Here is a 22,832-nt window from a genome sequence, read left to right as displayed (position 1 = left end):
TTATCATCACACTGCCTTCCCTTAACATATTCTCATTTTAGTTAGATAAGCCACACAGTAATAACATTGATTACTTTTATGTATGATTAATGTGGCAAAGAAGTCTCAAAATTAGTTAATACATTTAATTCAGATCCACCCCCATTATACACGATAGAAACAATATCACAATTTACTCCCATAAGTAGATCACGAAGATATGTTGTCGATATCATACTTTACAATTTCCTTTTTTTTCTTGCCTGCTAGCTGATTGAGTTCATACAGATTCCGTTTGAATTTACGGGCTACGTGCTGGCTGGGAGACACAACAAAGGGGCTTTTTTCGATGAGCTGCCGGGCTGTCGCGGCAAATTCAGTTTCGAGATGTCCCAAAGATGCCAGCCACATAAATATTTATTATTTTGACATAATAATTATTATAATGGCTCATCAAATTATTAAAGGCGTGGAATTTTACCTTAATTGACCCCCAAGTCGACTCGTTACTCTAGGCCACACTCACTAATGGTGGGGGTAAATGAAATGGAGACTATTAAAATGGAAGAGTTTCGTTCCAACCTGCTCCTCCTGTTGCAATGCGGCTACCCTGAGGTAATTACTTTCTAACACAAGCTAAGCATCAAATTTTGTAATTTGTTTGTGTACAATTGCTAATTTTGTAATGATGGTTGTTGTACAGGGACTGCCAATGAATCAGCTCAAGGCGGAGTATAAACAGTTCTTCATGGAAGAAGTGGCTCCCGAACTCATCCTGCCTCGCGGTTACAAAAATAACAAACATTGGGACACGCTCTTTCAAATGAAGGTATTTTTAATATTTACTACTGAACCGGGACCGGCTATTAATCTGACTTTATCTAAACACTATCTAAAGGAATTTCGAGAGGATTTCACCCTCTTCTACATGGGCACAGCCGTCTACATTAAGGCAATACGGAAGAGAAACTTTACGGAGATGAAACTAATAGCTTCGTAAGATATTTTTTGTATTTATGCATTGTGGGTTGTATTATCATAGGCGAGAACAAAAAAAAATAATATTGAAAACATCCGTGTTTTTTGATATTTTAAGGCTTGCTAAACATTCCCATTTAACGTTGGTCAAGTCGGCAGATTTCCGATGCGGTTGTTGTCCACAGGATATGTGGAAACAAGTTGCGAAAGAGACGGCACAGGGCCCACTCAACTGTTCTTCGACACAACAACAATCAATGATGTTAATTGATGGTGGTGGGAACCAACAGCAGCATAATCAACATCACAATGTTTCTGCTGGATCCCAACCACACGGCACACAATCGGTAGAAGATATCATCGTCAAAATTGAACCACACCAAATGATGACAAATGGGGATGACGATGAGAGCAGTAGTAGCAGAGGGGCATCGACGACTACACATCACACGACCAGTGATGGGAGTATTTATTCCATAGTTCAACAGGCGGCTCATGGTAATCATCACCAACCGGCTAATAATTATGTTAATGGTGGCTCTATTGATGCTGCTGGCAGTAGTACTAGCAACACCAATGATGGATTTATGTTAGGTTTGTATTATTGTATTTTATTTCTCTTGTTTTCTTACAAAGTTATCCTAATCCTCTCATTTTCCTCTCTATATCCCTTCTTCCTATTCTTGTTTTACTTTGATACTTTCCATTGATGGTGTTTTTAAGGGAAAGTGAGATTATTTATTTGCTTCAGACTTACGAGTTTGTGCAACAAACAGGGGTTTTAATGCTTCTGGAAAGTCGGCTTAATTTTAATCTGTATCGGAATGGTGTATTATTATTTTATTATAGATCATCAGTTAAGAGTTCAGGAACAAACAACTTCACCACAAGGTCAAAGCCTGCAAGCATTTGCCTCCCTGCTCAACTCAACTGGTACAAGTATTCTGTCTGTTGCTTGGAATAATATATACATGGTTGCTTGCTTTATTATTACCATACTTGCAGTACTAATCAATCAGAGTTGAAGACATAGATTGACAAAATTTGTGACATCATCATTGGAGGTCTTGTTTACTAACAAGAATGGAATTATTGTATCCTGTTTAGGGGGTCAGCTTCCTGTTCCTGAAGGAGGTACTCAGCCCTTTTACACATTTGTGATCCAAAATGGGGAAATAAAGGTCATGCAAATTGTGTCATCTGGAGCAGGTAAGTATTATGAAGAACTAGAGTGATTATTACTTATTATTGTTATTTTAATACGATTGGATGCTTCAAAATTTACATATATATTTTTTTAGAGGGGGCAAGTGCAAATGGTGAAGCCTTGACAATTCCGTCACCAAACACGACAGTAACGTGTCAAACTCCAACTGCTAAAAAGTCCCTGCCTCATAATAAACGAACTCCGCCTTCCCCTGCAGCAGTTGCCGTGAAAGCAGAAAATGAAATCTTTCTCTGTTCTATGCCCGGTTGTGGTGAAAATTTTGTTATCAAGCAACACTTGCAAAATCATGAGCGTACTTGCAGTATGAAGAAATACCCGTGTCTATTTCCAGGCTGTGATCGCCGTTTCAAAAATAGCAAGCAACGCCATGCCCATATGACGTCAAGGCACAAGGGAACAGAGAATGCATTTCGTTGCACAGTTCCAGATTGCACAGCCGTGTTTAAAACAAACGATAGGTTAAAAGTCCATGAATCACGTTGCAGGTTTAAATACGAGCAATTTCAACTAATGGACTTGGATGCACTCGAAGCTGCAAATAACAACAATCCAAGTTTCACGCCTTCATTAAATCATTCGTCCGTTCCTAATTTAAACAGTAGTACTGAGTCTATCGAACCTCAACCAACTTTAACAACTGAGCCAAATGCTGCCTTTACTGCTTCGTTACAGCAACAACAGCAACAACAAGCTGCCTCATCAATCATCTCACCAGAAAGAGTCATCGTAGTTCCAAATCCTAATGCACAGCGCTCCCCTAGTGTAAATGGGAATCCAAACAGCAATCCCTCTTCCTCCTCCTCCTCATCATCAACAATTCAAGTTCAAATTCCCAATACACCTGAATTTCAAGGAATTTCTAATTTCTCCACAGTAGACCTGTCACTCGTCAAGTCTGAAATCATGGAATAGTTGATCTGATCTGACGATAATTAGAGTCTCTTCGTCATCCACAAAAGGAAGTGGTCCTCTCGTTCTCTCACCTTGTTGCCGTTGTTGTTATAAAAACCCATCCAACCACACTCCATTACTATTTTACTACTGCATAGGTGTATCTAATCTATCATTATTATTATTATGAAGTAACATAACATTGACAATTTTATTTTGACGACATCAATCGGATAATCAACCGATATAATTTGTTTTAGAAAATGTGACTGGTTGTAGAATTGCGAATAACAAGTAGTTTAGGTAAATAATTTAGGTATATATATTTTAGTAAACATCGAATTTTACTGACAATTATTATTTTGACTATTTCATGTAAAACTATAATAAAATCGCAGCAGTGTGTAATAATAAACGAACGGAACGAAAAGAGTGGTGCAACATTGGTACAACTAAATATGAGTGTTTATATTGATACCTAATTCCAATTCCATTATTATGTTTATACAATCTTTGATAAGTGTTACTTATACTAACGTGTTGCTAATTTTAGGTAAACCATACCGCTACTACATACATATAAAATATTAAGACTTTTACAAAACATATTGCATATGTTTCACACATATATTTATATATATATATATATATATTCATATAATGTAGTGTTAGCCTGTTTTTAATTTGTAAATCAGAAATAATATACATAAATGCGCCCCCATCAATGGATGTCCACCTTCCGGAATCTTGTGGTTTTTCGGTTCGTGGTAATGGTAAAAAACGTAAACGGTGCTGTACATTTGGTACATTGTTTAAAAAAAATATTGTTATATATTCAACAAAGTGTCGTTGTGCAGCACCTCTCCTCATTAACCTATTAACTATAATGGAAGGACGCTTTATGAAATGTATAATTTTTCATACATGCAAGTTTTTGGTTTCATATTACCAGTAAAAAAAGTGAATATAAAAACAAAAAGTGAGTTATTGATAAAACCGATGCTGTTGGGGATGTAATTATTATCATTGTTGTTCTTATTGTTACAACATGTTTAAATTTCGGAATAAAACCCGAAGTATAAAAAAGAAGCCCTTTCCTCGTCTCAAATTCTTGCCTAATGAAAACTTATTTTATGTACCACTTTGTCCCGAGTGCCCATTTTGGGGGTATTCACTTTCATGCATTTGCTAACTCAACTGCCAACTGCTTTGCTCAACAAAGTATGCATTCTCGTAGTACTTATGTGTTAGCCTAAAATCTAAATTAAAGGTGTGCATTATATACAATTAGCTAAAAAGTTACAAACTCGCACTTTTATTTAAGTTAGAAATAAAATACTTTGATTTAAACCATTTTTAGCCGGCTTATGTAAATCGTCATGTCTGTCCGTCTGTCTTTCGATAACTCTCGAATGAGTTGACCGATTTTGACCAAATTTGGTACAGACATGTATCTGGGCAATGCCTGCAACGACTCAGAAAAGGTTTGGATCGATGGGGGTCATATAAATAAGTGGGTGGGATATTATGCACCAAATTTTCAAAATTGTGATAGAAAGCTGAAATTTGTCATGGAGCGAGCTAGTGGTTCCCAATGAAAGAGTATGAAGTGAAATTGGAAAATTTTTCGACTGGAGGTACCATATGGGGTGAGGGTGACCCATACCGATTTTTAAAAATCATCCAATCGAGCTGAAATTTGGTATAAAGACTCCTAATCGCCCCTAAGGGAAGAATATGAAGTAAAATTGGTAAAATTTATATATGCCGGGACATTTTTGGGTGACCCCTGCCGATTTTCAGAAATTGTCGTAAAAGCTGAAATTCGGCACGGTGATACTTTTAATGGCTTCTCGTGAAATAATATAAACTCAAATATGAACTAGGGGTACAAATCCTTATGCATTATAAATATGCACTGGGAACGATTTTGCTCATGAGCATAAAATTCAGCTTGTCCTAATACATAATACTTCCGGATAGATAGCAACATACTTCAATTTGCTTATGAATAATGTGTGCAATAATGTTTTTATATGTAAACATTAATTTTGATTCGAATTATTAATTTTTGTAATACAGTAGTCAGATTTATGCTGCTCATAATAGTGATATAAAAAATAGTTAATAAATAAAACTAAATAAATGCTTACAACAAAATTGTAGTTGTTCTCTTGGTGCAGTTTGAATCAGAATGTGTAACTCATAAGCGGTGTCTAATTTTAGGGATTGGGAATTTTCATTGACAAAAAAATGTTCGGAAAGTGGATTCGGAGAATCCGTTTTTGTAATATGCGGGTTGTCTTAAATATTTACATAATCATCGTCCATTCGACACCGATAAAATATCTTAAAAATGGACTCTGTAAATATACAAAATTTTGACGCACTTTACGCAATAATTTGCAACAGGTTGCGAGAAAGTGGCGAAAGTATCAGAATCATTGACGAAATCTCCAACTCAGATTCTGACATTATTCGGGTTCAATCCATCATAAAATCAGACTCGGAAGTTTTGAATTTATTTTCAAAAAACATTGCCCCACACTACTCGACAAAGGACGAGACTCGTGCAAAGCAGTTATTGACAGAGGCATGTAGCCAAAACTCGCTAGCTCTTATAAATCAAGCCTTGCAATTAAGTTTCATTACCGCAGAAAGCAACATAGCTCCGGAGAATGGCCTGTCTGCAATGCAAATAATAGACGCTAAAGTTTTACAACAATTTTTAGATAGTTCTCAAACCAGACAATGTACAAATAATGAGAATTTTTTTGTGTCGGAAATATTTTCAAGAAGGTCTGCAATCCTATTTCAATATGGAAAGTTTGAGTCCTGTATACGAGATACTTTTAGATGTGTCAACTTATTGGGGGGAAATAAAACATACGAAATTGTGCTTCGATTAGCACTTAGCTATAAGCAATTAGGAAATTACAACGAATCCAAAAGTGTTGCTCAGCATGCACTTGAAGTTCTGAGGGGGAGCAGCATGGACAATGAGTTCAAAGGGAAAGAAACGGTCAGATTGATTGCCATAATTAAAGATATTCAGCAATCACTTGGAGCTGGAGGTAACTCTGTGGGAAAGACCAGTGCTGGAAATAAGGACAAAGAGAAAGCAGCTGCAGGAGGCAAAAGTCACGATTCCACACACGTTTTCAAATGTGAGCTTTTCGAAGGACGACATAAATTTTTAGGAGCAGCGTCAAGTGCTCTCGAGTTAATATACTCGGAAACCAAGGGACGACATGTGATTGCTAATCGCAACATTCCTCCAGGTAGATAAATACTTACTTTCTCCAGGATAAGATATTTTATTAAAGCTGTATTATTTTACTTATTAGGTTCGACACTCATAATCGAAAACCCATTCTCCTGGTCAGTGACGCCAACGGAGTACTCCTACGTATGTCAATATTGCTTAGCATCTGAACCGGCAAGTAGCGATGGAATTGCCTGTGCGTGTTGTTCTGCGGTAAGTAAATATTTATTATGCTTACAATTATACAGCAGAAGTGCTCAAAATATCCACGTATAAAAGTTATATTATTTATATGACTACTTTCATATGTATTTCAGGTAATATTTTGCAACGAAGAGTGCAGGGATAAGGCAATGAAACTATTTCATAAATATGAATGCACAATTTTCAAACTGTTGGACTCTTCCGAGAAATTGGGAAAAATGGGAGTCCTTTGCTTTAGAACAGTTTGCCAAGTGCCTTTAGAGGAACTAATTGTGATGCATAATGCCTTACTTGCTCATTCATCAGATAAATCTTCCCCCTCCTCCAGCAATCCTTTACTAATGGGTTTCACTACATCGACGAAAAAGTTGGACTCGTCACATTATTCGTCAGTATTTGCTCAGACAACCAACTCCGACCTTCGGACTGGCGCTGACCTCTTAAAACGAACTTACGCCGCCATATACTTGACCTTATGTTTGCGCTTTGTGGGATACTTTAACAATAATCATGGTTCTGAATTGTCAAATGAAATGTCTGAAACGGAAGTAATTGTTGCAAGTGTGTTACTTCGTCATCTTCAATCTGCATCCTGTAATGCTTATGGAGTGAATCATATCGCTGCTGTGGGTGCAAAACCAGGCTCCCGAGCAATGGAAAATATTGAAGTTGGAGGAGGAACGTTCCCCATGATTTCTACGACGAATCACAGCTGCAATCCGAATATTTATCGTTTCAACGTTGGGAAACGATGTGTGGTCAAGAGTCTCGTTGAAATCAAACAAGGTGAAGAAATTCTTGATTCCTATGGACCAGGGTTTACCATTACCTCCCGTCACCAGCGTCAAAATGAACTAGAAAACCAATATTGTTTCAAGTGTCAATGTGTCGCTTGCTGTAATAACTGGCCTACTTTTGAAGAGTTGCGAAATCCTAATCGACAAACAACGTACCGCTTCAGCTGCCCCCATTGTGACGCGGGACAATTCGAAACTACTTCAATAAAAGATAAACAAAAATGTCAGCATTGCAATAAATTGGTGGACTTTAAAAAGTTGCAAAAGCTTCTGAAATCTGCAGGAGAAAAATATGCCCGTGCCAAAGATTGTGTCTTAAAGCAGAAATTAGACGCAGCTGAGAACATTGAGAAACATTTATGCAATTATATTCTAGCCATTTCAAAAGTGATGATTATCCCAACAAAGGAGTCCGTCGAAGCTCAAGAGGTTCTCAAACTATTTTATAACCTCACCGTAAGAAATGGTATTCTAACGTTGTAGAGATGCCAGAAATGAAAATATAAATAAAGTAAATAATTTGTTAAGTAGTATATCAAAGTGTATGTAATAATTAAATAAATCATACTTTTATCATCCATTCTTTATCATTTTTCTCCATAATTTAATGATACTGTGCCCCGTTAATTTCTTCCATATGCTTTCCCTGTAGTGACCGTCTCTACAAGATTTGTTAATCCAGTAGAGAAAATCCTCTCGTACATTGGCCACAACATAATCAAGAAAGAATGCCGTTGTTGCATATCCATCTCGCCAACTTTGCCTTCTCGATGGTTTTCTCGGCATTAGAAATAATTTTCCTCGGACACGATCAGTGTGTTGGTCTTGCCGGTGAAAGTGGTAATATCTTACATAGTCTGCAATGCCTTCAATCAGCCAAGTGGGGCAAACATTTTTCGGATATTCCTGAATCAAATGAACTAATTCATGAATCATTGAACCCACATCGTGCTGGTGAGTCTGATAGTAGTCAATGTTCCCCAGGATTATTCTCCCTTCACTCGAAGCCATTGCTATCGTCGACTTGTCCTCCATTCGTTCAAAGAAGACGTTGATCGTTACAGGTGGGCTGTAGTTGGGCGTCGACGAATCTGAGGAGAGTAGCCCCTTGATGTAAGGATACCACTGGTTCAGCGTCATTTCCAATTTCGACGCGAATTCCTCCAGGTCCGTTCTTCCTTCAGCTAAATGAACTTTAATTGCCTCCTCGCTCACTAAAATATATGTAAGCAACGTATTTAATGTGGTAATAAACCAATTAGTAATTATACAAAATAGAATCTTACCGACGACTTTGTTTTGCATGAGTACCACAACCACCACCAGGAAACTATATTTTATTCCAGATGACAAGTTCATTTTTAAAATCTATACAATTTTGTGTCACGAATACTTTGTCGTGATACTTATTTGCAGCAAGTGCGTGCATAACTATCCGGTAATTTTGCCGTATCTCATCATCAGTCGTTATCTCTGACAAGTATAACACGTGCTGCAAAAATATACGTGTTGTTTTGTAATGAGGAAAATTCCTGACATTGATAATACACACAAAGAGTTATTGAATAATGAGATGCTGCACTAGAGTATGTAACTTGTGGTTGTCTCGTCTCACCTCCGAGTCTCTAGAGTACTTTACTTGAGGCAAGTTGATACAGGGCTGAAATCGTGTGTGATGGGGCGTACTGCACCACTCCACCGACGAGGGAGCAAACATTTCCAATATTTGATGACTGAAGTAAACATACAATTTTCTCAATTTACAAATAAATAAACCGTGTCGATTTTCATCTTGATAAAGGTATATAAACACTATAAAAAATATAAATTCGTCTGAAGCAAGGTACGAACGCTTTAATTAATAACTTTTGTTGTAATGTTTCAGCTTCCAGTGTCAGGTGCTAAGTCAGGCGTACGTACACATTGTACAAATGGAAGTGACCTCGGGTTCCAGAGACAATGTGGCTTCCCCGTCGTCGTCCCCCGAAAAGACGGCTACCTCGAGTCCGGCGAAAGACCCCACCAACCCAGTATTCGTGGACGACAGCCCTTCCAGCTCGGACACTTCAGACGAATTTGAGGATGTACTTGAGGTAGGGAAACACAACCAGGATTACTTTGAAGTGCCTCGTCGACGGAAAAAGGACACTGGGCCCCCACTGCCCACCAAGGACCTGGTTTTCATTCCCAAAGACAAGTTGGTCCCATTCAAACAGCTGTATGAGAAACAACCTCAAAAAATCAAGGAGATGATGCGAGTTACGTTCTGTGACGGGAAACCTGTAACAAATCCACCCCCACTCAGCCTCTTTGTAAACAGGGTGAGAAAATTGCAGGACAAGAAGAAACATCAAAAACAGACCCAGAAAAAACAGTTGAAGAAAAAATGTGCAGTGAAATCACAATCGTCGGCGGTGCCGGATAGCAAAATGGGGGCAGCAAAAGTTTGTACGTCCGACGTTTATGAGCATGATACTCAGTTGGTTCATGTTGATTATCCTGGCAGAGTGGTGCATGTTGATAAAGCGATTGAAACAATGGGAGGAATCGGCCAAATTACAAAGGTATTGATCCTAAGATATTTTTATTCAATTTTCATTCTTACTATTTTTTTCTCTCTTTTTAGGTGTTCAACAATGTCAACAATAAATTGCATGTCCGCTTCCGACCCGATGACCCATGCTGTAATTCGGCCAGAGGTGAAGCGGCTCCAGCAGTTGGCCTGCTCTTGAAGGTTCGATATCGTAAACCAGTACAAAAAGTAAAGGCCGAAGCATCCAGTTCAAAACAACAAGGAACTCGGGTCGAACAAATTGATGATGAATCAATTGTTATCAATGGAGTGCGCCTTTCAAAGTCTCAAATACTTTTTGAAGATAAGCAGTTATTGAAGAAGGTCACGTCAGAGAAGGATAAAATTCTGCAACAACATCAATATCGCAAGTTTGGTGATCCTGGACATTCATATTTAAGAATCCCTAAACATTACAAGCCAGTTGTCGATCAAAAGATTCGAATTGAAACACTAGGCATTGTCAACAGAACGTATAAATTTGAAGGTATTTGCCCTATTAAATCATGATATATATATTATGTATCGATTTAATCAAGAATATGGTTAACTACTGCGATTTTTTTAACCTATAGGACTTTGTGATTTCCAGTACATTCCTTCAAAACTCGCGAAAGATGGTACCCCTGTTTCGACACGAGACCAATTGTTTCCTCTTCTTGGCAATCCTAGCGAAGACAACGATAATTTGTTTGTTTGTGACGAATTATTCCAAGGAGAAGATCGAGATGCCTACACGGATCTCTTACCTCCAATGATGTCTAGAATTGATAAGCCTGTGGTACGTTTATTTATATATTTATTTGCACACGTTGTGATTTAATGATGTACTACAATCCAAATAAAAATTTTCAGGAAGCCATCGTTGAACACATGCTGGATTCTGATAATATCAAACTTGCGCCAGACTTGACAGGTAACAAGAAGTTAAAATAAGCTTAATGTTATTAGGTATATGATCGTTGAAGTTTTAGGAAAACGACTCAAATGTCTTTGTGTTATTATGATTTCAATTAAAATAATATTTGAAATTTCAGAAAAATCTGGTGTAATTTCGACCAGCCGTGCTAGAAGAAATGTGTACACGATATTTTACAATTTTCAAAACGAAAAGCACAAGGTAAATATTCCAGTCCCCTCGGAACCTCTGATTGGAGCCTTGGAAGATGTCAAGAAACGTTTTCAATATGAAGTAACACTGGATCTACTCAAGAAAAGCTTTGAAGAAAGGCCAGTTTGGAGTAAAATTGCGTTAGAGTATGAACTAAAAAAGTCCTCTGTCACTCTAAAGTACACATTACCCTGCGTATCTTACTTTGCAACAAATGGACCTTGGAGGGCTTTGTGGATTAGATTTGGTTATGATCCAAGATTAGAACAATCATCGTTTATTTATCAAACGGTGGATTTTAGAGTTCCGGGTATGATCGTGATGTCAATCTGCTTGAAATAATTTACATTATGTAGTTGAGCATGTAATATTTATTTCGTTTTTTACAGTTACGTACAAAACCTTCATGGATGAGCTGGACAAGATAGATGAAACCTTTTATATCTTCCGACCACATCTGATGCCTCCACGTGGGCAAATGTTTTATCAGGTTCGCAACTCTAATTGCATAATTCGTTGGATGCCAATTTCGTTTATGTTTAAAATGAACGCGTTTTGTTTGTGTAGGTGATGCACCTCAAATGTGAAGAAATTACTCGACTGATTGAAATAGCTTCTCAGAAAGCATCAGACAACGAATTGCAATATGACAACAGATTTGGCTGGTTTAAAGAAGGGACGTTTGAATATATCAGACACATAATTACTCAATATATTGAGAGCCACCTCGAGGAATTAGGTACATCAAAACACCTTACTTATCATTGCAAACAAATTTTGTAAGCTTTTAAAAGTTTAATAGATTCATATTTCTATAAACAATTTTATATTTTTCCAGGAAAAATACCAGAGTATCACATCCCCAAAATTTTCTTACCTGATGGTGAACTTGAACCTATAGAAAAACTTGTGTCCAGACCCCGAAGCGTCAAAAGACTTAGAAAAGTGCGATCTTACAAACCAAAACCAACTGGAGCTGAGTTTAGCGATACCACTACTTCCAAATTAACTAAAAAGTCTACGTCAAAAAGGAAGCCTAAGGCAAAGGAGTCCTCACGATCATGGGTTTATCAGGGCATCTTGGAAGATTTGTCAATAAAAGAAATAAATAAGTATGGATCAAAAATGGACAAGGAGGACGAGAAAGAGATGTTGGACGACGACAGTTTGTTATCTGACGACTTTGAAGATGATAGCGGCACCGAAGATTCTGAAGACTCTGATTATGAACCAGGGGCCGGAATTAATGAACACGTCAAATAAGTATATTTAGACTATGACTGACAATATTACTTCAATAACTTATAAGTGACTCTATTGTTATTTTATATGTACCTATAAATGAAGAAATACGATGTGATACCGATCACAGCAGATAATGTGATGAAATGTTTTCACTCCAATAAAGATGATTTTTTAACAATAGGGTTTCTTGTGAAATTCAAATTTCGTTATTCTATTCAAACAACTTCATAGTCTTCCTTGGTATCTATGCAGTTGACTGATTTAACCAGGGATCGTTTTACCTGTCTTTCAAGAATTTATGGCTAGGAAATGCATGAAGTCAATCTTATTTTGTACAGGAGTCCGTGTCGGCCTGCAAAGAAAAAGACGTGATCAGTCCATCCACAAAAGAACATGTGAAATGAGATGCTATCAAAGTTCGATGTTATTCAGTTTTTCAATAAAGCCGTGATGGAAGGGAGCGGAGAAAAAGACGAAGACGTCAAATACGTATTACATCCTGTATGTACATACCTTCCCAAATCTTTTCTCGACCCCCGAGCGACTTTCACTTCAATTAGAGTCGGCCCTTGATCATTGGACAGAGGAATACTGGAGATTGCTCTAATAATTTCCTCCTTCGTGGTTGCAACTTGGGTTTGCCTGTAGTAAGATTGCATACACTCAAAGTTACTCCGATGTGCCAAACGTAGTGTACATAAGAATAGAATAAAATGGAGCAAATAACAAAAACGCGACTTGCTTGTAACCGACGGCTTTGGCGATGCCCGGTATCGAGAAGTTTTCATTACTCGCTGCTGTGGGCTGACCACCAACGGAATCGTGCGCCCCATTGTTCAGCACAATGTGATGAAGATTTGGTGGGGCCATTCTGAAATCATGGACAGACATACAAAATATCTACGCTGTTGTTGGAGCATGAAATCATGGTATAAGGTATACTAGATACACTCTACTGAAATTGGAGCATGAAATATTGCGTTGCATTGCTTCACCCACATATGTACTTATCCTACTTATCCTTCAACTTGTCGAGCATTAAGAACATCACTATCACTCACAAAAGGATTATAAATGTTGTAGAGCATGTACCGTAAAGAAAGTTTTGCTGCTCACAATCAGATTCTTCTTCTGAACATGATTCCTTCCTTCGCGTATGACAAGTTGATGAATTTCACATTTTCATCGAGAAAGGAAGGATATTGTTTAACCGTTATTATTTAAAGGATTATGGCTCTGGCGAGGAATTTCATAAAAATATAAAAGTGTGTGATTTATTGGAAAAGTGTTCTCCTCAAAATTGAAATAAATCTTGACTTGAGCACAAGCGAGGAATTTGTGATTTATTGCTCCTGGGTACATATATACATAGTGCTGCCTGCTAATTTGATAAGGTGAAAAGGGATGGGAACCGATTGGAGAAATATTTTTCATGCAATATTTATGACGTAATATAAGTGCATCACAAAGCATTTGAATGGATTGATCCACACAATGCTACGATTGACAAATTGACACAATAATCTCAAATACTTGTCAATATAAAAAATGCTTGGAAATACTTATCCGTTCGTACATACGTTCCCTCCCATCAATATGTAAGAAAGATGACTACAAAGTACAAAGTGCAACACAATATCACTGACTTTGCTCTACAACATCTATATATACACAAAGAACTATCTGAACTATCTCTTGTGTCCCGAAAGCAGGAAACATTTAGATCCTCTGGGAAATATTTATGTGCAATATTTTATGTAGGTATATACATAAGTATGTACTTACTGTGCAATCGTGGCTAAACTTCCGCAATGCATTATTAGAGCGCCATCGCCATCCAGAATGAAAACGCGACGATTTATTTTCTGCAACGCGATCCCGAGCGCAATTGATGAGGCATGACCCTTTGTTATTATATAATACGACTCGTCATTGTAAATAGTTATATTTTTTATGAACTCGTGAGCTACGCATTTTAAGGCCAATTTGGTCAAAAGTGGTTCATGCAGATATCAATAAATGGTTCGGGATAATTAAAGAAATTAAAATTACCATTGAGCCCACATTTAGAAAATCCTTCTCGTGTCCTTCTTCTCGAAGTTTACGAAGCTCGAACAGTTCCCTGTTGTTGCAAACACAAAATTGACAAGAACGGGAATTAATTTCAGAAATAAAAGCTATATAAGGAAGGCAAAAAAAGTAAAGAAGCACGAATCTGCTGGACTACATATTTAATAAATCGGAAGCACGCACTTACTGAGAAGCTTCTGACATTTGCACCAAAAGTGAATGGAAAAGTGAAATGTTATCTCTTTTGCATTGTTCATGGTATAATATATGTACATAAATACATGCAGTCACATACACATACATATTTATTCATACATGTATACTTTCTCCTAGTTTCACCACGTGTATGTTCATATTCGCTGGCTAGCTACATACATATAAATGTATGACATACATACGAATATACTGACGTATATGTTAGACGCGTCTCTTCTTGCCCAATTTTATAATAAGGTCGACATTTGCAATTACACTGCGATTAAGCAAACGCTTTCACTTCAAATGCGGATCCTGAGATCGAGTTGTCAAGTCGTGGCTAAAGAAATGTCGCGAATAAGTCAAGGCGATACACATCCGCTGATCTTAACTTTGGGGAAACTAGGACTACTTTGAGAAAGTTTAATTACTTTGCGTCATCGTGACTTTCTACTGCAACTCACTTCCGGATAATATGCATACCTAAATGCAATCTAGCAGTTAATGTAATGTAATTTGGTTAGTATGTACGACAAACCCAGTAATATGTTTTGCATGACCAATTGAAAATTTCTTTAACGATCGGCAAGTATTTCTTAGCAGGCGAGATTGGAGTGGCCGAATTGAATTTCATAAATTAGAAATTAGGATAGCGGACAAAAGAGTGGGAGGAATTAAGCTCTCATTAATCATGAAAATCGCGTTGTCCTAATCAATTTAGTTCCAATTTAACTCATTAAGTAACTCTCTTCTTGAGGAAAATATAAGTTCTGTTTGAACAGAAATGAGGATGAGTTGGAAAGAAAGTTAAGAAAGTAGTAATAATATAATCCTTCCCAACTAACGCGTCCCATTTACAATCCAGAAACAAATTGAATTAGTTGAAGTCGGCTGCTGGAGATACTTACTTTTACACTTTGATACATTTATTTTGCACGCTTTCCAGAGTCCTCGTATTACTAACTATCTTAATTATGTTCAAGTGCATTCACATTATTTGTCACTGTCTTCCAACAAATCTAGCCATTTCTCAAGCGTGTCCACCATTGTACTTATGTTCGTCCTTTTTCTGCCCTTTTTCACATAAGCATTTTATTTACAGACTTTTTTTATGCAATTTCGACTACATAGAAATTTCTGTAGTGCCAAAAATAGATACTTTCCTTCTACGCAGCTCACTTTACAAAATGTGTAGGAACTGGTGAATGGGCGTCAAAATAAGATGTTACGAAACTGCAATAACGTACCTGGATGCCATTCCAGTCGAAGAAATAACAATGTCTCGATCATGGATCGCTTCCAAAAAGGCTGTAATATTAATACGTCAATCAAGGGCATTTATAATACAGGAAGCATCATACTAATTTTGCGATGTGATTTGCAAGAACGAGAAGGGATTTGTACATATGTATGTCTGGACTTGAAAAATTGAAATATTTAGACCAATGCTCTAGACTCTAGGCTCTAGACTCTTCTTGACAATTTTAATGTCCAACTAGTCTTGAGAACCAAATTTAATCTAGCAAATCCAACTTCCATTAACGGAAAATTGGCGTGTTTACTAAACTTTGTAAAAACCCACGTATTACCGAATAAATACATCTATCAGTAAATCATTAAATATTTCATTGGGAATCAAATCAAACTCTTAGCAAACATAATTCACGTGTATCAATTAGAACGATGGAATTTATTTTACCCTGCACGGCATCCTCTCGACCCATCCTGCACCGATCTGTCTCATCGAGAATGGTCTTTCTCTGCATTTTGTACGGAGTGAAAGTTTGCCTCTTCACGAGCAGGGCGTACGGAGTTTGGGTTCTCTCCATGTGCTTTTTGCAAAGAAAAACACAAATTGAAAATGTTAAAATGAAGTCCCGTATCGCGTATTCTATCGATTAGAAATTGGCATTCTGACCTTCTTGGCAGTATAAAGTGCCTGTTGGGCACCCTCGATGTAATCCGGAAGAGGTTGGAACGGAATGCTCAGAGCGGCTGTAAATTATTCCACATTCAATAAAACACTTTTTTTTTTACTTTCTCCATTAATGCCCCTGCGGATGTCGAGATCTCACATTAGCTTTATAATCATGGAGAACACGACATTGCGTCCTGCCCCTTTTCCCTTATTGTTTTCAGGATCGCTTGCCAATTCTTTTTTTCTGTGACTATTTTTAAACTTTGAAGTCCAGTAAAGTTATGTGTATGTATATATGTGTATCGAGTTACTGTGCAGTGTGCATAACTTAGACGTTGTGTAAACTGATAAGTTTGACGTATGTAGGGGTTCTCATAAATTAATTAAACTCGCAGTGAGAGAAAAATGCAATCAGGTTGAACGACTTTCTTCCTTTTCAGCTGATTTAAATAAAGCGTAATTCCAGAACTTGTACTTCCTTTTGAGTCTAAACTTTCACCTCCGTGTCGAATAAGGACCAAAAATTAGTTTCAAGTTTCCAATCTATTATTCTTATGGGCAAGACTTTTTTTAAATGCACAATAAATACCAATTTAGCTCATGGCATGGGAAGCGACAGATTGCTATCTTACAAGGGAAAGGTTTCCCATAATTGAGATTTAAAGCTAAAAGAAGTTTCCAACACGCTTCGGGAAAGTGATGGAGAAAAGGAGTAGGAACTTGGCAAAGAAAAACTCCATCGGGGTTTGCAATAAAAATGAGCAAGGTGATTAGCATGAATTGAGTATGATAAATTCCTAATGTTTTAGAACCAGGAACCTTAATAAATTTGGCATTGGGAATATATCGAATATATACGTCAAAAAATACAAGACGAGACTTTCTTAACTGGAGTTGTGACTGGAATAAATTTACGACTGTCTTTTTATTAGATTTCTTCTCAATTTCCGTTCGACATCAAACTGAGGTTTACAACTCGAGCCAGCTATGATTTATTACACACAAGGGTTATGAATTTAAAATTCATATTCTGTCTTGACTGGCCAAATGACCCTGGATTTATTTACTTCCACAAATTAATTTTAAATATAAATAAATACATCCGTCCTTTGTCCGAAGTTCACAAATTTAATAAAACTTGGCTAATGCCCAATTCTGAAATAATTTCCTGTGTGAATCAGCACGCTGCTCTTTTAGAAATTTGTAAATCTCATGCGCTTTCACCTCTGATAGCATTATGAGCTTTCTCTTCCTTTGTTAGTTTTGGTACTGTGCCGACTCATGTACATAAGTACACAAAACCACGTGATAAGTGTTTGTAAGCTAATGGTGACTAAGAGCTGTTTAATGTTAATTATAGGCACCTTATAGCTACGGCGCAACTTATATAAAATAACGACATTCCGGTATTCATGAAAACATCACAAGTTCATCATACCCATAGGTTATGAAAACGATCCAATTAATTTTAATTTTAGGAGGTCCTTGAGAGTCAAGACCTTACCTCGAGAATATTTATTCACCTCAAGCTGAACTGATTTCTTTAATTTCTATCTTTCATTTTCCCATGTTCCAGTTTCTCATGTACACAGTGCAGTTTGTTGAGTAATAAAATATGTCACTCTACTCCGTCTGTCTTCTCCCTATGTGCATAAAAGAATAAAGGAAGCCTTAGGAGAAAGTGGCAGGGTTGAACGATGAAATACTTCACCGTTCAGAATTTCATAACTTCAGAATGTGTAATTTATATGCACTGCACACAACTTGTACAGTGATACGATCCCAAGAATTGCATAATGCCACTAGTAAAAATGTGTCATCCAGACCACATGCAGTGAAAGATCCTTATATAAACCTCTACTAGTAATATTTACATGAAAAGTGTATCAACAGGAAATGAGAATATATGTAAGAATTTGACATATGATGAACAACATTCAAGGATTTATATATTTAGGATTAATAAGGTCAAAATATTCACCTAAAATTCCCGGCGTCACTTGTCCCTGAACTATAAAAAAAATATAACAAAATTCCAGCTCCACGTATGTAGTTTAAAATATTAATTCAACAATACCTCGATGCTGAGGCTCGTCCCGTTTTCCAGGTTCTCCACGCCTGAACAAGACGACGTAATGTTTACATATGTATTTCGTATCATCTTTTTCACGTTTTCCTACATCTTACCATCCGATCAACATCAAAATCGGGATCGAGTAGACATCCCTGGCACACAGGCTCACCTAACAAAGAAGTAAGTTCACATAAATATAAACCAAAGACGCGTCTGCCTCCTCAGTGAGTATACGAACTACGAATTGAAGACGTCTCATTTATCATCAAGATTCACGATGAAGGAAGAACTGCGACATTCGCATTTCAATCTCACTCGTCCTCGTGCATCGCAGAGATGAAAACTAGAAATATGGGTCTCGGGGTTTCAGAACGCATTTCTTAAACCCGTCACATGTGCAGAAATGTAGTTTAGAAATGTATAAAATATTTCTTGTTTTGATTTTCCTTCCATGTTTGTATGTAGGAAAAGAAAATATTAACTTTCTCTAGAGCCAAATTCTTTCCACTACGAATTTACTGTACGATGGAAAAGTGAAATGCAATGTTTGACGACAAATATTTGGTTGTGATATTCGTCTGAAATATTATTACTTTATAGAAGGATCAATGGTCTTAAAATTTTTCTGGATGGTAAGAAAAGGAGGTTGACACTCAAATGAATGTTACTTATAATTATGCACCAACCCTGCAATGCCAAAATGTCACCAATCCCTAGAAAATTATGACCTTTAAGAAATGCCTTGACTTGCCCGAATCCTTAATAAGGCATTGCATATAGTGAAAACCTACAGTGCAGACTCCATACAGCCCGAGTCAGGGACCGGATTGACCGACATAATACACAAACTCCGTGTTTTGGATAATTTAATGTGTGTTAGATTTTTTATTATTTGGCATCAAATCCCTAAACAACTTGAACTTCCAAAGCTGTGTGTGCTATCCAGAAGTGGTTTTTATCCCCCATTCCAAATTTCAGATGGAAATAGCAACTTTTAAAAACGGTATGGGTCAGCCTCCAGGGTCACTCTGGTTGCACTTTGCTCACTTTTTCCTTCAAATTCTTTCGTAGGAAGCCATTAAGTATCACCATGCCGGATTTCATGTTTTTAAAGCAATTTCTAAAATCGGTATGGGTCACCCCACAGGGTCGCTCCAGATAAAAATTTTACCAATTTCATATCATATTCCTACATTAAGACCCATTAGCAACCTCTCTACCAAATTTCAGCTCGATATGATGATTTTGAAAAATCCGTATGGGTCACCCTATGGGGTCCCTCAAATTGAAAATGTTTCCAACTTGAGGTAATTTTTATCTATTAGGAACCATTAGCAACCTCTGTACCAAATTTCAGCCTTCTACGACAATTTTGAAATTTTGGTGCATAATACCCCACCCACTCCGATGACCCCCACGGGTCAACCACTGGACCGATTTCACCCATCTTCGAACTCGTTTCCTAACTTTGTCCAATATGCATATGGTAAAAATTTCAAGTCAATCGGTTCATCCGTTTTGGCTCTATCGTGCCGGACAGACAGACGGACGGACGGACATGACGGTTCCATAAGCCCTGACTCGGGCTAAAAAGTAGCGTTTTTACAAAGACCATTTGTCAAGTTTCATGCTTTAAAAAATAGTCATTTTCTTCTAACCAACGGGTTTATTGCATTTCCAAGTCCTGAATTCTGCATGTAAACCAAGGATGCTTTCCCTGTCGCCAAATGATAGCCAGTCGCAATGGAAAGAGCAGCTCCTACAAAAGAAATATTATGAAAATAAAATTTGCATAAGCTTAGTTTGTCCATGTTTGTTACATGTGCACCTATGTAAACTTGCCTTCATTTGCTGCAATAACATGATGCGTCGCTGGAACTTGGTCATTGACATAAGCGCAAAAATCTGCAAGTTGTGCATTATTATGGATTATTATATTCGCAGTATAGTAATGATCATTAAATCCAAATTTGTGCAATGTGTCGAGTCGACCGAGAAGGTTGACAGTTTATTAAGCCATTTTGAGTCTGAAGTTAAGGCTTTTGCGGAATTTGAGCTAAATTTATTTGCGAGTTTATAAGATGTGTTGAGTAATGTAATTCTTATTGCATTGCTGCCACTGTGAGATTATTATTGAAACGATGTTTCATAAATACAGAAAAAGTATATACACATCTAAAGGAAGGGTAATAACAGGACGAGCCACATATTATAATAAAGTAATTTCAATACGTGAACCTCAAAAAAGAGTGAAAGAGAAAGTATGCACGTATATATATTTACATACCTTTCAAAAGACTGTCGGGGACACCAGTGAAATGGTCAATGCCAATTTCTCGGATAGCATTATAAAATGCGGAGGGCGTAAGGAAATCACGAACCAATTCCGTGAGTACGCCGTATTCCGTATTTCGTTTCCTTTGCTCCTCGTATTGCTGAAAAATTTAAGAATGTGATCATGTTTGTAGGTTCATCTCACTCTGCTTCGTATTCCGCTTACATAATATATATTTATTTTCAGACACGAGAGAAAGTAAGTAAATCACCCTGCAAGTTAGCACGGGTGGTACACTTATATAAGCGTAATTGAATACAGTAATAATATAAAACTTCTCGATAAGTTTCGCAGCGCTTGGATGCTCAACTGTCTGGCATAATTATATGCAACTTATACAAGAATGTGGGTACGTGTGTAATGAAGTAAATTTTCAAGGTTCAAAATTGCGAAATTCCTTTTTTGAACATTTCTCGAGTAAGTTTGCTCACCAGTGCAGTGTCGCACGTGCAAAATAAGAGAATTTTTATATAACACGCGCTAGGTATTGCATTGCACAATCTGGAGGAGGACTTTTTATTAAAATAAATTCTATTCACGATATTCTATAGTTTTGCAGTATTTTGACGGGCCCATATCATTCACAATTAGTACATCAATTGTAGTAGTGTACCTAAATGGTAAATACATGTATGCATATGTACATATGTAGAGCAACCCCCTCGAGCATCAATCAACAAAATGCACATAATCACGACATAATTAAATTTGGTCAGCGTACCTCTTCAGGAGATGGGATGTTTGTTGATGAGAGTTCTCGACTCCACGAGGTGCAAAGTGATTTATTACTGCAAAATGGTCCACTCTTGGTTTTGTTGGTAATAGAATATGAGACTCGTCTTCGTGGAACCTCATGGAAAATTGGAATCGTTCGTAATGAAGCACGGATTGAGTTCATCATAAAAAGTTTTTTCGAGTAACTCTTCTCGCCTTAAGGAACCCAAATCTTTCTTCCTTTTCTTGTTTTCAAACTGGGGGATTTAGAATTCCAACTCTGCAAGAATATAAATCGAGGTGGTCTGTGAAGGATCGCTTTGAATTCTGTGCCGTGTTTAATTATCTTCGAAGCACGCACACCAAGTAATGTGATAGTTGTGTATAGCGAAATAAATAAACAGATTGCCTGGATTCCCATATATCTAAATGTTAAGCTATATATTTATCTCTCGTTTGTTGCTTCAGAGCGGACTATAAGGAAAGGAAAAAACTATGTAATTCAATTGTCCACTGTCCTCTAAGGAATTGCGATGACGTCCAGATCAACCAAGCTACTTTACTTACTATGTACATTAAGTGCATGCATATGTGGATTATTGACCTTATAGCTACAGCACGGTGAAGGCGACAGAGAACAAGGATATGCAATCAGGATCAACTTATTATTTGCACTATCTACGGAATAAGATGTGTAGATTCAGACTGACCTAAATTTATGCCTCAGTGTAATTACGTATGCATGTACAAATTTACATATGTACACGGTATACTTCGATACTTACATGGAACTTTTTACTTGAACGCTCAACTTTTTATTTGAAAACTTCAGTAATGAGAAATCTATTTGTAGTTGAAAATTAGGTATTTTATGGCGAACTAATTTAATTTCTCAAGTAAATAACTGACATGAATAATCACTTGAACTACCGCCTGCAGGATGTGAAATAAGTTATAAAAATATGTAATTATTTGGTTTAACTGAGATTTCAATAAATGATCTCACTCAACTTATGTTCTCTTAGCCAGCGCAGCACAGCAGTCAGTATTTGTTCTCATGTTTTTTCACCGTCAGAGATAAATGAGAAGTTTATCTCTCAAATATTGGTTTACAGACATAAAAAGCTTAGGCCTAGGTGCAGGTGGTTTTTATCCTTAGTGTTGCAGCTAATCTGGATGGAGTCAAGTTTTTCAGCTAGTCAAGGGTCTGATAAATGCCAGTCAATGGAAAAGTGTAAAGCAAATATGTAATCTCT

The 22,832-nt window shown here is 37.1% G+C and overlaps 5 protein-coding genes across 10 annotated transcripts; 3 read left to right on the top strand and 2 right to left on the bottom strand.

Annotated features, from left to right (window-relative positions):
- Positions 1–349: 349 nt before the first annotated feature.
- Positions 350–4,165, top strand: LOC110847577. 4 transcript variants are annotated; one of them, XM_022094544.2, is made up of 7 exons: positions 350–594; positions 683–808; positions 878–975; positions 1,076–1,551; positions 1,807–1,890; positions 2,065–2,166; positions 2,259–4,165. In XM_022094544.2, exons 1-7 carry the CDS (start codon positions 508–510, stop codon positions 3,095–3,097), a joined length of 1,812 nt encoding a protein of 603 aa, XP_021950236.1. In that variant the 5' UTR covers positions 350–507; the 3' UTR covers positions 3,098–4,165. The 4 variants fall into 4 exon arrangements, with proteins under 4 accessions (XP_021950236.1, XP_035705126.1, XP_021950237.1 ...); XM_022094545.2 differs by having other exon boundaries at positions 351–594; positions 1,076–1,455; XM_035849233.1 differs by lacking the exon at positions 1,807–1,890.
- A 115-nt stretch (positions 4,166–4,280) lies between these two features.
- Positions 4,281–7,922, top strand: LOC110846781 (SET and MYND domain-containing protein 4). The gene is made up of 3 exons (XM_022093622.2): positions 4,281–6,357; positions 6,424–6,554; positions 6,659–7,922. The coding sequence occupies exons 1-3, from the start codon at positions 5,433–5,435 to the stop codon at positions 7,823–7,825; spliced, it is 2,223 nt and encodes a 740-aa protein (XP_021949314.1). The 5' UTR covers positions 4,281–5,432; the 3' UTR covers positions 7,826–7,922.
- Positions 7,890–8,882, bottom strand: LOC110847576. The gene is made up of 2 exons (XM_022094543.2): positions 8,629–8,882; positions 7,890–8,556 (listed from the first exon to the last, which is right to left on the bottom strand). Exons 1-2 carry the CDS (start codon positions 8,699–8,701, stop codon positions 7,916–7,918), a joined length of 714 nt encoding a protein of 237 aa, XP_021950235.1. The 5' UTR covers positions 8,702–8,882; the 3' UTR covers positions 7,890–7,915.
- A 149-nt stretch (positions 8,883–9,031) lies between these two features.
- LOC110847574 lies at positions 9,032–12,450 on the top strand. Its single transcript, XM_022094537.2, has 9 exons — positions 9,032–9,143; positions 9,228–9,906; positions 9,969–10,401; positions 10,490–10,695; positions 10,770–10,830; positions 10,952–11,335; positions 11,415–11,515; positions 11,593–11,764; positions 11,864–12,450. Exons 2-9 carry the CDS (start codon positions 9,274–9,276, stop codon positions 12,286–12,288), a joined length of 2,415 nt encoding a protein of 804 aa, XP_021950229.1. The 5' UTR covers positions 9,032–9,143; positions 9,228–9,273; the 3' UTR covers positions 12,289–12,450.
- Positions 12,402–22,618, bottom strand: LOC110847575 (phosphonopyruvate decarboxylase). 3 transcript variants are annotated; one of them, XM_022094541.2, is made up of 16 exons: positions 22,287–22,618; positions 21,584–21,856; positions 20,815–20,962; positions 20,370–20,432; positions 20,186–20,286; positions 18,641–18,696; positions 18,531–18,571; positions 18,435–18,464; positions 16,454–16,530; positions 16,235–16,367; positions 15,783–15,843; positions 14,323–14,392; positions 14,056–14,174; positions 13,013–13,141; positions 12,784–12,912; positions 12,402–12,622 (listed from the first exon to the last, which is right to left on the bottom strand). In XM_022094541.2, the coding sequence occupies exons 2-16, from the start codon at positions 21,761–21,763 to the stop codon at positions 12,559–12,561; spliced, it is 1,401 nt and encodes a 466-aa protein (XP_021950233.1). In that variant the 5' UTR covers positions 21,764–21,856; positions 22,287–22,618; the 3' UTR covers positions 12,402–12,558. The 3 variants fall into 3 exon arrangements, with proteins under 3 accessions (XP_021950233.1, XP_021950231.1, XP_021950232.1); XM_022094539.2 differs by having other exon boundaries at positions 22,362–22,618; XM_022094540.2 differs by lacking the exon at positions 22,287–22,618 and having other exon boundaries at positions 21,584–21,930.
- Positions 22,619–22,832: the final 214 nt, after the last annotated feature.

Source organism: Folsomia candida, unplaced genomic scaffold (genome assembly GCF_002217175.1).
Source record: "Folsomia candida strain VU population unplaced genomic scaffold, ASM221717v1 Fcan01_Sc003, whole genome shotgun sequence".
Lineage (NCBI taxonomy): Eukaryota > Metazoa > Arthropoda > Collembola > Entomobryomorpha > Isotomidae > Folsomia > Folsomia candida.
This window is presented reverse-complemented; position numbering and strand designations above follow the sequence as displayed.